General features: G+C 37.7%; 1 protein-coding gene across 3 annotated transcripts in view; it reads left to right on the top strand.

Annotated features, from left to right (window-relative positions):
- LOC108149383 overlaps positions 1-8,473 on the top strand; it is a 42,750-nt gene extending 34,277 nt beyond the window's left edge. For all 3 annotated transcript variants that reach the window (XM_017276911.1, XM_017276912.1, XM_017276910.1), the window contains one exon: positions 6,889-8,473. In XM_017276911.1, the coding sequence (XP_017132400.1) occupies positions 6,889-7,731 (843 nt within the window). In that variant the 3' untranslated portion in view covers positions 7,732-8,473. The remainder of the gene's footprint in view (positions 1-6,888) is intronic.
- The last annotated feature ends 4,961 nt before the right edge of the window (positions 8,474-13,434 follow it).

Here is a 13,434-nt window from a genome sequence, read left to right as displayed (position 1 = left end):
CATCTCTGGGTATAAAATATAATAAATGCTTGACAACAGATTAAGTTAGTTGCTTAAACAGTAATTAAATAAGTAAATATTATAATAATACTATAATAAAAATTAAATAAATAAGTGAGAGGATAGTAACCAGATATGTCTTCTTTTTAATTCAAATTATATGAGATTAGTCTGCGATATAAATCTCTGACCAATCATGTTTAATAAAATAGAAAAAAATCAATCAAAGAAGACCCACAAGTTAACCACTTCCATTGACTCACTTCCTTCCAATTATTGTTTTGTAATCTAAGACTTTAGCGTACGATGTTGGGATGCAGACTTTCATAACAATCTGTGTGCCAATCATAAATTCCATTACGCATAGCGTAGTCTCTTTTTTTTGCCAATGCTGTCGGGCAATTATCGTTTAAGCCGGGTTGCCTCGAAAGTGTCAATTTCAATGCCTAACCAAGTGAATCAAGGCAATTTGCCTTCATCCACTTCACTCCTCGGTCAAAAAGGGAAGTTGTTAATCACGCCCATTGCATGGCAAAGTTGCAAAAAATGTAAATTGTGTAAAAAGGTAGCGAAAAAAGAGGCTAAAAATGCATTGAAGTTGTTGCTGCTGTCGCACCGGAGGCAATTTTCCACAGGAATGGAGAAAAAGGGGGATCCTACTCTCAGGCACTTGTTGCTGCTCCACATAATTGACGTTGCCTGTGGGAATTTGATTTAAATGAGCCCGTGTTTTGCTCACATATTTATGTAGCCGACATCAAGTTATTCCGCACAATTTCCCACAACTATGCTGCACTTTGGGTTACGAGTTCATTGGGTGGGCAATTCAATTGGTCCTTTTCAATTGAGTGTTTGCCAAAAGCAATTTCAATATTGCTTTATTGCGTTGGCAGACTCCAGGCGAAGGCTTATGCCAACTCATCGCAGCAACAGCTTGTTGCCATGGCTCATCAGCAACATGGCTAGCAGCAACATCAGCCACAGCAGCAACAGTCGCAGTAGCAACATCGGCAAGTCATGCCAGAAATTGAATAAAGTTGGCAAATACATGTACTGCAGAGTATCTCTTTTTGTGGCCAACGAATGACTTGACAGATCCTGTAAGAGCAAAAAAATATTGTAAGAAAATAATTATTCAAGAATTGCAAAAAACTCTTCTGAAGTCGCATGTCATACGAAATCACGATGATTAAATGCACAATAGGTTTTAAATTACATTAAAAGTTAACAAGCAAATAAATAAATGCACCCTATTCTAAAAGAAAAAGCTCATGAAACAAGGATTGTGATTATTTAAATATATATACTTTAAGAAATCTCTGCCAAGTTGGGTCCAAAATTCAAGAAACTCTAATTGCCTTATGTTTTTGTCAATAAACAATTTTCTCAACATTAAATACAATCAATGTATAAATGCGTTAATGCCATTTGAATTTAAAGAAATACGTTTTAAGCTGCTTATTCGTGTTTATGAGGTTCACCTAGCCTTTTACTTACCCTTTTTCATATTTCTTATATAAATGTACGCCCACACAATATTGTTTATGGATTTATTAGCCTTTAGTCACCCAAATGAACAACTGTGTATGAAGCCTGTGATTCATTATATGCACGTACATACATATATGTAGTCATGAGCATTTGTTTTACATTAAGTCATTAAGCGTTTGTTTGCATTATTACCAACAGACACGTGTGTCGATTCACTTTCATGTGCTGTTCGCTTTCCCACTTGTAAAATCTAATTATTCCACGACTCGTTGAAAATAATTCTGTATATATTTCCTTACCTAAATGTTCATGTGCGTTTTTCCACAGAATTATTACGTACATATTTTGTTCGCTATTGCAATTTGGTCATAAATCAAAACGTAACCCCCAAGCGCAATTAAATTTGAGTGTGAACATTAATGCATTGAGAAAAATATAGCTGCATTAATTTAAATATTATATTTAAAATTTAAAGAGTAATATACATATTTACTAATTTTTTAGAGCGAATGTTTTAGAAAAGAGCAATTTTTTCTTTAATCTGGAAAATTGTAGGCTGGTCGGAAACTGTTTACCGATAATAAAAAACTTTTGAATTTTGTGAGCTTAAAACCTATTAATTAATATTTTTTATTCTCTTTAATTATATTTAACAAACTAAAGTAATTTTGTTCCAGTGTAGATGCGCTGTAAACGAAACTTGTTAGTCAGTCACTTGACGGGAAATAGTCTGGTGCTTCTTTCACCGTCCCTCTATCGTTTTGAGAAAATTTCCTTGAACAATGGCAAAGCTTTGTATGACAGTTTGTTGTTCTCGTCAACTGCGAAGTTCATGAACAAATGCTAAAAAGCAAACAGGAAAAATACTATATAAACGAGTATATATATTTACATGCAAATTACTCATCGAGAAGATGAGTGCAACGGGGGGAGGGGTATGAATTCTGGGTCTGGGTTTAAGTGAGAAATTTGCATGTTTATGCGAAAAAATATTCGGTTGTTGTTATGAAAATTTCTCGTTTGCCATGTGTTAGATAAGGGGGGGAGTAGGGGAAAATGGAATTTCGCGATTTGCGGCATCGTCAAGCTATCTCCTTCGTCTGCATTTGAAATTGAAGTTCTCGTCTGGAGCTGGATGGATGATATGTCATCAAAATGCGTCATGTAAAATTGGGTTTTAATAACAAATTCAATTTAAGTTGAAGCATTTTTTGATCCACATACGTGAGCAGCAACAACGATAATTGCTTGTCCTCGGAACGGAAAGGAGCAAAACGAGAGGTCAGGCGAGACGAGAGGCTTTGTGCATTTTAATTGAATTTTTCCCCCACATTTTCCTGCTGCCCCTTATGTTGGTGTTATTTTGTTTGCCGCCGACCGTCACAGAAAAATTAAATCACAGCACGTTTGCTCTTACGCTCGCCACTCCCGTGCTGATGCACTTCAGTGAGTTTCCATAAAGCGCAGATCTGGGGGAAAACAAACTGGAAATGAAACAGAAATTAACATAAAGGCCTCAAAAGTCAACCAACCTGTATCTGTTGCATTTTTGTATTTTTTTTTTATCCAACTGAGCATTGTTAGGGGGCCACGCCCACAACGTCCAAGTCTGAGCTAACGGTTTCAATTGTAGTACATCCACAGCAATTTGTTTGATTTCTCTCTGCCTCTTTGGACATGTCCAACATTTTCACTGACCTGCCCCATGATGAAAAAAGATTTCTATGTGAGTGGGAATTTTCAACCTTCTGCGAAGCACATCGAGAAATGTTGACATACACCAATCGCATGGAGTTTTCTTCTTATTTTGTGCCCTATCATTTCTAAGAGGTTTTAGCCAAGACATACGGTTTCTATTAGTGCAAAGTGGTATTTATTTAACCAAGGCAGCTTTTTACAGTTCTCTACATTACTAAAGTTTAGTTTAATTACTAATTTTATACAAGTTTTACCTTTACATTTTTTTCGCAGCAGAGATTTTTTAACTACTTTTTAAATTTGTTTTTAGCTATATAAAATTTAGCATTTCTGTTCCCCACCAACCTTTCGCTTTATTTCGTTTTATTTCTTACGGCTGTCAATTTCAAACATTTGTCAACTGACACAAATAAAGTGAAATATGAAATTTTGTGACAGATCCACCAACATGTTTTCCCCGAAAATCCCCCATGGCGTTTGGGCGGCTCTTGCTTGACCTGCAAATGATTTTTGGTCTTTTGTGCGTTGTAACCGAATTTCAACTGCTGGCACGTTTATTTATTGTTGTTCATTTCTCTGATACTTACATTTAAAACTCAAAATAAGCCAGAAAAGTTAATTTAATGTCCACTTTTTGTATACTTCGGATGCTTGGCTTTCTGTTTGACAAGTCACATTTTTTTTAAATTTGAATGCATGACTTTTATTTGTACGTTTTAATTATAGAATACTTAATTATTTATATGCATTCTTAAAGTCAACATTTTTTTAGACAAAACAAAACCTACTTCCTACCAATTTTCAGCTGAAGCATTTTTCATTTCCTCTCTTTAAAATATTTATATGCAATTTGTACACCCCTGGTTGAGAACCTCCATCTCCACAAATTCCAATTAATTGGCAAATTTTTATGGGTAAATATAATTGGCATAAATAACAGCAAGCCTTTTGCCTGCTTTATTGTTCTCCCAGTTCTCTTTTTTTTGCCTCTGTTGATTTTCCCCGATTATTAGCTGAAAATACACACGAGGCCATAAATAAAAGCCGAACTCGGGGCAAACATGCAGCACAAAAATAACGCATACGCTGCTTGGTACGAGACAAACTTGACATTGAACTTGGTGTTAGCCGTTCGATATTCCGAAGGCCCTTTGGGAGGGGTGAGGGGTAGTACTTGGGGTTGGGGGTGACATTAAATATTCATTTTGTAGTCGGCTGCCATGGCAACAATAAAAAAGTGGCCTCCACAGGGACACAAAGATATGGCGAAAAGGGACAATATTTTTAATTGTCTGACCAAAATGTTCGATATACATAGACAAAACTTCCCGCTGCTCTCTAGGGGGTGTGAGATTTCTTTCGGGGTGGTTTCTTAGGGACCGTGATGGGTGGTCGTAATGAAGCCACATAAATCTCGGCACTAAATATATTTGCCAAGTTCGTGGAGCTGGGGAAGTGAGGCAATTAATCTTATGCTGGAAGATATATAAAAGTTTATGTACAGCAACTGGTAAAATTATAGAACCTGACTGGAACCTAATTTATGAATGGAATAAATATTGTATTATCGTATAGCTTAAAAGTTTTATCTTTGAAGTATGATTCAGTATCTATTACATATTTCATTTGTTACTTTTTTTGTGCATTATTAGCTTTTATAAACTAATAATAATTAGAAAATAAATTGTTTTGAAATACTTTAATAAATTTTTAGTAAAATACATAGATAATAAAGCCAAAATGAAAGCATTTGAAACCGACTTGGCTATTTTTTTGCCCGTAATTGTAGCTGAAAAGTTTTTTGTCTGCCAAACCAGGACACGTAAAAAAACACTCAGGGGAGAAAAGTCGTTTGCCTTTTGGGGATGGGAAGAGGACATCCACGGGCCACAAAAGTAATAGCACAATAAATGTGCATCAGGCAGCCTGAAATCACCGCATTTAAGGAGGATCCTCCGCTTTTCCCCTGTGCGTGTAAATTATAGATAACCGTGTTAATGTTGCAGTGCCCCTCCTTCTTTTCTTCCGCCCCTCCCAATACATTTTGCTGGACAACCCCAAACAAACAAAGTTGCCCGTGGAAAGTTGTTGGCTCTGACAGAAGTTGGCCTGAAAGTGTGCCAAAGAATCTTAGCGGATGCGCAATACATTTCCACAGCAACTTCCTGCGTGTCGTGGACAAATTTCCTATTCCCCTTGCTGAAATGTTAGGACATTTCTTACCCCCTCACAAATTCGTTGATTATTATTTATTGGAGTCACAGTCTTCGCATTGACAACTTTAAAACATGTTCAAGTGTTTAGCACTTTCCATTTTAGCACTTGCTGTATAATTTTCACTTCCAAGCTCCCTGTTTGGCGAAAATTAGCAATTTAAATAATTTAATTACGCCGTGACCTGCAATTTGCGGCGCTAATTAAAACGTGCCGATGTCCACGTGCCTCGGCTAACTTTTCTGGTATTTGAGTAAGAGAAGATAACAAAATTTGAACGCTCCATATTCATTAGTTATGCGCTTTGCCTCCGAATTTGTTTGACTGTAAGTACACGTAGTTTTGGTAACAACTTTTTTTAAGGTATTTGCATAGGACGTGAGTTCTTTGATATGGAGAATTTCCCACGGGGCCATGAGAGTGCAGGAATCCTAATTAGTTTTGGATTTTTGTTTTTTTTATTTACGTACAATTTAAATTAGCTTGTCAAGCTCAATATTTGGCAAAAATTGTGGTTTCAATAAACAAAAATTAATTTATTTGGTATACGAAAGGCAAGGCCTTAATTTAATTTACTTAAACAATTAGTTGGTGTCTGTCAAACACACAACGTGCTAAGCTAATTGCCCAATGCATGTGAGTAATTAATAACCAGGAACAAAATATCGTCATCCCAAAATTGTTCTTCAATAAATATTCACTTAACTCCAACCGATTAAAATTGAACGAACAATTACTCACATTGTCAATTGTTATTTTCGCATTTGTTAAGTAAATGATATTTGGCAAATTGTTCATTGAGCATAAATATGCGGATTTTATTGTTTGTTTACGATTTGAGTTTTTGGAGCGGAAATTGATTGTGTTTAATTTCCAGCAGAGCGACCACAATGAAATTGTATATATATTTTTCGGTTGTTTTTTTCTTGGCAGCAATTGCAGCGGGGCAACAAAGTAAATAACAAATTATAGAGCGAGAGAATCCGAAACTGAAACTCGTGTTGGGACTAGAAATTGTTATACCCATTATTTTTGAAAATCTTGTGCAGATAGTATTTCGTTTTTCAATATAACTAATATATACTGTGCCTTAAATCTTGTGTGTTAGTAAATTTAAACAAAGATTAAAATTTTTTTCTTGACTAATAGCCAGTTAAATTTGTAAACTGTTTATATAGTTGTATATATAAATTACATATTTTATTTAGTTATTAAAATTGTTTTCCTTTTTAAGAAGACATTTCAATTTGCTAGTCAGTAAATCAGTGTTTAGTTGATAACGTTTATATTTTAAGTACTAGGTACTTCATAGTCGTAATTTAATTGTGAAGCTTATCCTCTTGTTTTTATTTTCGGTTGCCAACTTTTGTGAGGTGCCGGAAAATGGCAAAAGAGAATTGCATTAACTCCTCTTGCAGGGAAACCGCAGCCGAAAAGCTTTTGCCACAGAAATCTAATTTAGCACTCTGCTCCCCTTTTTTTTAGATGTCGCATCAACTGCAGCAGACACGTCGCCGCTTGGGATCCGTTAGCGATTCGGCGCCACCCTCGGAGTCCAGTGAGGGCACCGGCTCCTCCTCGGAGCCCAGGGATGAGCTGATCCTGCACGCCGACTGGTCGGCCCACTCGCACTCATCGGCGCAAAGGAGCAGCGCCCATGGAACCACATCCCTGTACAACGCGTCGGACATCGATGCGGACACCATCAGCACGGACACCACGAGCAACACAAATCTCTCGGACTACGAGCGGGGTCAGGTGGAGAGTTTCTTCGGGGGATTGGGCACAGAGATATTCGTGAGCGGCGCCTTGGCCAATCTGTACGAGGGAACCGGAAACGATGGCGACTGGCGTCTGGTATTCACTGGCATTCCGGTGATACTCCACGACAAGGGCAACTCCAAGGCCAGGTCCATGCCCAGAGTGACACTGGTGCTGGCGGAGAGGGGTTCCAGCTTTGCCCTATGGTCGGATCGCATTGACAACCTGTCGAACTACCGGATTGCGGGTCCCTCGTTTCACACCATGTGCCGGTCGAGCAATCACCAGCAGATGATCGGCTTCAGCTTCGATTCGACGGATGCGGCCCGTGAGTTGTGGCTGCATGTGGAGCGTTTGGTCAGCGATCCGGAGAACATCGCCTTGACCGTGCCCGGAAATCGGAAGCAGAAGAAACAGAAGCGCGTTAAGCCGGCCCCGTTGCCACCGAAATCGCAGATTTCGCATCCGTGCCAGTTCCACCACGTGACCAGTGTGGTGAAGGAGGACAGCGAGCGGTACTACAGCATGCAGGCCTTTGGACCCCCCAATCCTCAGCAGCATCGTTGAGTAGGGTCGGGCGCCTGGATCTGGAACACGAGCGCCCTTTGGTGGCAGAACTGAGAGCCTGCCTCAAATCAAAACCCCCAAAACAATTCAAAAATCCAGCAAAATCCCCCCTCTAGTTTGTACTCAAACATAGCTATAGATCCGTTTGTTATAGGCCTAAGTTATGCCAATGTGTGACCCGAGCATAGCACTCGGCAAAACACATTTATCTGTGATACGATTTAGGCGTCTTTAATTTAGAAGAGGTAACTAAAACAAATTTGATAAAGAACATTTTTAATGGAAACATAGTTAATAGAGCGAGAACTTTTTCAAGTTATACCAACATATTTAACGATTAACGTTTTGTCAATAAGCGAGTTTTTGTAAAACCTTTTCTAATATCACGCATAGAACACATATACCCTTATGCATAAATATATTCGTACCATATAGTCCTGATATCTATCGATTAATCTGTATGTCCACATTTGCAGGCACTGCAAATGCTTTTTGATACCTAAAAGCTTGTTTTCTTATCGGATTAACAAACTAAACACAGACAAAGAAACAAAAACTGTTTTTGAAATCTATGTATCATATTATATACATGAATATATATGCTATATTAAACCTATCTATATATTATATGTAGCTCTAAGCATTACATCATAGCCGCTTATCTGTATATCTCTGAACTTCATATTTTGCCTGTGCAAAAAAATCGCGAGAATCAAATAAAGCTGACAGAAAAAAAAGCAAACAAATTGTCGAATTAATGGTTTATTGGAATGTATGGCATAAATCACTTAATTAGGTTTCTTTTTAACTTGAATTATTTCAATAATCAGATTATTTACAATTTCTGATAGTGTGGTATTATTATTTATTGAAATTATTTGATAACAAAAATGAATTCCAATAAAAATCCAAATTAAACAACAGAGAATTAGATAAAGTAATTTAAATAAAGGCAGTTTGGGTGCGTGCTAGTTGTTTTCATTGGAATCTTTTATAAATAAATAAAAGTACTGTAAATGTACTATTATATGTAAAAAGCTATCAAGCATTCCTTCATTCAATAGTGTCAATGGTAATATTTATAAATTTGAGAAGCATATACAATGGCAATTAAATGAGATCAACATTCCGACAGCTCCATTTAATCCGAGCTCTTTTGTAACCTCTCCAAATTCAATGACATAATCTAGCATATCAAACTTCAATCATTTACCCCCATGACTCAATTACTCACCATTGAATGCACTGCCAATTACAATAACAATTAAAGCCATTACGGCTAGAGAAGTGAGCCCGCATAATAATGCGGCCAGGGGGATATATGCATTCGATATCCACTTATGGATGCTGGATGTCAGGGAATTGGACCGAAACGGGAGTCGATTCTGGTTCCGATTGACCGATGGCAGCCATAAATGCTGTTGCCGTGCTCTGAGGTGACACCAAGCCACCACGCCCGCCACTCACCTTCCCCCTTTGGCCAGTTGCACAACCACACTGCATATTTATGCTAATTAAGACACATCGAGTGGCAGTCAAGAGTGGTGGATGGACAATCTCTTTCTGCCGCCTGGCTTGCATTTTATGGTCGCTCTTTCATCGTTTCATTGTTTTATGTGTGCATCGCCATTATTAATGCCATTATGGCGAGCATTTATTATTTCATGTTTGACAATTAAAACATTTACAATTTTTGTTTGCCGCGTTGAATAATGTGCAGCTATGTTATGCTGACTTGGCCAACAGCTCCGACTCCCAAGTGCCCCAAATGGATGGTCGGGCATCCATCTCGCTGATGCAATGGTTTCATTGCAATTGTTTCGCTGCCAGGCGACATTTTATTCCCACAGCAGAAAGTCTAATTAACTGGCGACCTTGATTAAACGCAAACAATGCAAAGGAAGTTTCAGCAAAAACAGGGAAATGGGTTGAACACAGCAGTGGATCAAGTGGTTTTATAGGCCAGCTCTCAGGCGGTACTTGGAGTATTATAAAGAAGTCTTCTTCATTTAAAAACAAATTCTTAAATACAATAATAAATATTTTCGTTTCCCGAATAAAATCATTCATAATTCCATTAAAAAAACAAGGGCCTCTCAAATTCAATCGATTTTGCTTGTCATTCAAGATTTATAATCGCACTGTGTTTATCCGATGCTTACTCTCGGAACCCATCATACTTTTCTTTAATGCATTCAAATACAAACCAAAGCGTTTTAATCAAAAACATGCTAAGCCCGAAAAATTCAGTTTGGCATTCAACTTTGTATTGGTCGATGTGTGTGTAATAGCCAATTCACTGGTTGCATTTTTAATGGGGCCACAGACTGCTGCCATTGTCCACAAGCGGAGCAACCGGACTAATGGCAAAGCAATCCCCATGATTCCGCTGCTGCCATTCCCCAAAACAGAGAACTGATCCCTGCCAAAACATGCAAATTCATGGACAAAGCCATTCCCAACTCAGCTCTCAACTCTCTGGAAAAATTTAAAAATTGCATTTGCTTTCGGTTTTGAAATGGAGATTACCCCCACACAAATGTGCACAGTAGGAAAGAACATGTGTTTAGCAGAAATAGGCATAATAAAAATATTAAACGCTTTAAATCCAACAAATTTTAATGATATTTTTTATCTCGAAATCATCATCAAATGAATTTAAAATATAATTATAAGAAATTGAAATAGAAGAAGCACATCTACTTATCTACTAATAATGTTTTGAGTAAATATATTTACACATGTTTGAACTTTGACAATTGTACAGCATCATTTTGTTAAGTGTACAAGTACTTTTTTCTGTTTGGTTGTGGGTGCATGGGTGAGCCGCAAACATTTTGATTATTTTAGTTGACTGGTGCAAAAGTGCGGCTTAATTGTTACCAACAAACAATAAGCGGAAGCTTGTGGCTTTAGCAAATCTCGACAAACTACGAGAGTGGGTAATGGGAAGTTGGCCGAAATGTCAATGGAAACCCACAATCAACGGCATTAAAATCATCTCAGATGCCAGTCAGGCACCCACCAGATGATAGTGATGGTGATGATGGAGATGGTGATGACGCTACTACTGACTCTTTTGTGCTAGAAAAAACCATTAAATCCCAAAGAAGAGTAGATTCGTTGCTTCAAGGTAAGGCGTTGCCAGAGGACTCAGATCCATTTCTTCACTTTCCTCGTAGCCCTTCTTTATGACAGCTTTTCAACGCGTGTTCTGTATTTGTAAACAATTTGGTGAGACACCAAAGGCACTTGTGACCTTCCCGTCCGCCTTTATTCCACTCATCCAACCTTTGGGCTGAGCATATATTTATTTTGGACCCTGCACCACACGCATCGTGTTTGGCTTTGTGGACTTCAACTTGTCCGTATTTCCATAGTTTGTGTCCTAGTTTTTGGTCCGCAACGCATTTCAAATGGCAGCATCCTGTGGGCGACAACAACACACCCCTCCACTATTTGACCCTTTTGAATTTGATCTGCGTAACATATAGGAGATAGGAAAATGTCAAGAAAAATACGTATAAAGTGCCAATTTAATTTAAATTGGATACATTTTTAATCCGCGTTTTTCATCCATATTTTACTGCTTTTATTTGTAGTTGATTTTCCTGAATTGGATTTGCAATATTCAGAAATAACTAAACAGAATTCAGTTAGATGGAAAGTAAGAGCTGAGTGTTTAAAGTTAAGGAGGATTTAAATAAATTTACTAATTTTTTTGTCACTGGCATTTGACTGCAAAGTAAACTAAATTAAAAAAATGTTAAATTCGTCATTGAAAATTTTTATAAAATCACTATGGGCGATGCGCACCATAGAATATAACGCCTTAGTTGTTATATCATAACATATTCATCACGTAGTTAAAGCCATTTCATTGAATTCATTCCTTTTCAATTAGACAATTAAGTCTCTGACACACGGGCAATTTGTTAAAAAAGTAAAGTGTTAAATCAAATTCCCAAAGATATTAATTATGGGCTAGTCTCCGTCTTCTTTCTACCCATTTCCCCCACCCAACATTTCCAGTCTGGCTTCTCTTGCGGCTTATACCACACCTGAGTGACTGCGGCTCTAATGGCCGCATCTCCTCCATCGTGGAACTTCTCCTTCTACTACTCCAACTGCACCTCCTCCTCGAAGCGAAAGATCAAAAGTCGCCAAGTGATATGGAGGCGGGAAGAGCAGGAGGAAGCAGATCAAAGAGTTAAACCAGTTGGAGAAGAAGGAACTCTATTGCAAAACGAAGCGAAATGCGCTCCCCGCTGTTAACAACTTATACTGCCGGCTCATGTGGCAAGATCAGCCAGAGCACCAGGCACAGGGGCTACAGGTACACATGTGGCAATCGGCACCACCCGCTCAGCCCCCAACCTGACCCCCTCATAAACATGTTTTCTGGATATGCTTGCATTCTTTTCACTAAGAAAAATTATTGAGAAAGTCCTTCAAATTTTGGGCATAAAATAATTTTGCAATAACTAAACATGTCTCAAGTGACACCAAAACTTGCTATGCTATCTCCAAGAAATGAAGAATGAATGAAGAATGAATATTCTGATCATGAGTAATTCCCGCAATTATTTTTAAATTGATGACAAATAAATGAGGACTAATAAATAATAATGACGATTAGCTCAGAATTTATTTATAGTATTGCATATTTGTATTTGTGATTAGGATTAGAGATGATTGATGCTGGAAAGTTTCCGCAACGTTTTGACTTAAAAATTAGAGAGTGCCCAAGGGTTTTTTTAAATTATATATTATTAATATTTTACACATTTAAATATACATATGTCAGTTATTAATTTTTCGATATTTTTCAAAAATGTTTCCTTAAGTGTTTATGTTCTGAGTGCGGACGAGATTCCTCCCTCCTTGCCACGGAAACCAGGGGAAGTCAAGCGTGGCGATCCCGACAGGCCAAGTTCATTGCTCTGGGTGTCGTCTGTGGCAAGTCTGTGCGGCAAATGATCGGGCTGGGGCACTACTTACAACTCACGTGTTGTGTAATTTCGAACATGCAAAAATATGCATCTTGATTGGCGTTGACTCTTTGGTGGGATTGCGATGGATTCGTATGAAAAGCGTTTACTGAACTTTTGATTAATTACCCATTTCCAGGCGCCACCGTTTGCTCTGGGCCTGAACTTGGTTGGAAAAACAGGTTGCAGTGCAGTCAATTTTGATTGATTTGACAGGTGCTCGTGATGCGACAGACGGTACAATGCGTTTGACACTTTTCCTATTTGCATAATTCCGCAAATAATGGCCAGAGAAGTCAATCAACCAAGGCTGCTACGGCGGGTAACTCGTATCCAGCAGGTGAGTGACCAACCCAAAGTTTTTTTAACAATGCTGTAACTTTTGATGATGTGCCATGTTTTTTTTATTATTTTTTTAGAAATATTAATATCAGTAAATTTAATAAAAAAATTAAAATTTTAAGTGTACTGCCACTTACCTTCACAATTCAGCGGCAATTTTTCGAACTACTTGTAGTTGTAGCGCTCCTTCGGCTAATTTTGGAAACTGTGAAATTTACATGTAGATAAGTAAAAAATAAAAATTGCTGTGGAATCAAGACAGTTCTGACACTTTTTTTTACACAAAAATAGCTAGAAAAAAGTTAGAGCCTTGGTTAGGTATTTTAAAATTTAGTTTGAAATTTAAATTCAATAAATAATATTTAAATAC

The sequence above is a fragment of the Drosophila elegans genome, unplaced genomic scaffold (assembly GCF_018152505.1).
Source record: "Drosophila elegans isolate 14027-0461.03 unplaced genomic scaffold, ASM1815250v1 contig_814, whole genome shotgun sequence".
NCBI classification, from domain to species: domain Eukaryota; kingdom Metazoa; phylum Arthropoda; class Insecta; order Diptera; family Drosophilidae; genus Drosophila; species Drosophila elegans.
Note: the sequence above shows the minus strand (reverse complement) of the source record. Positions and strands in the feature narration are given on the sequence as shown.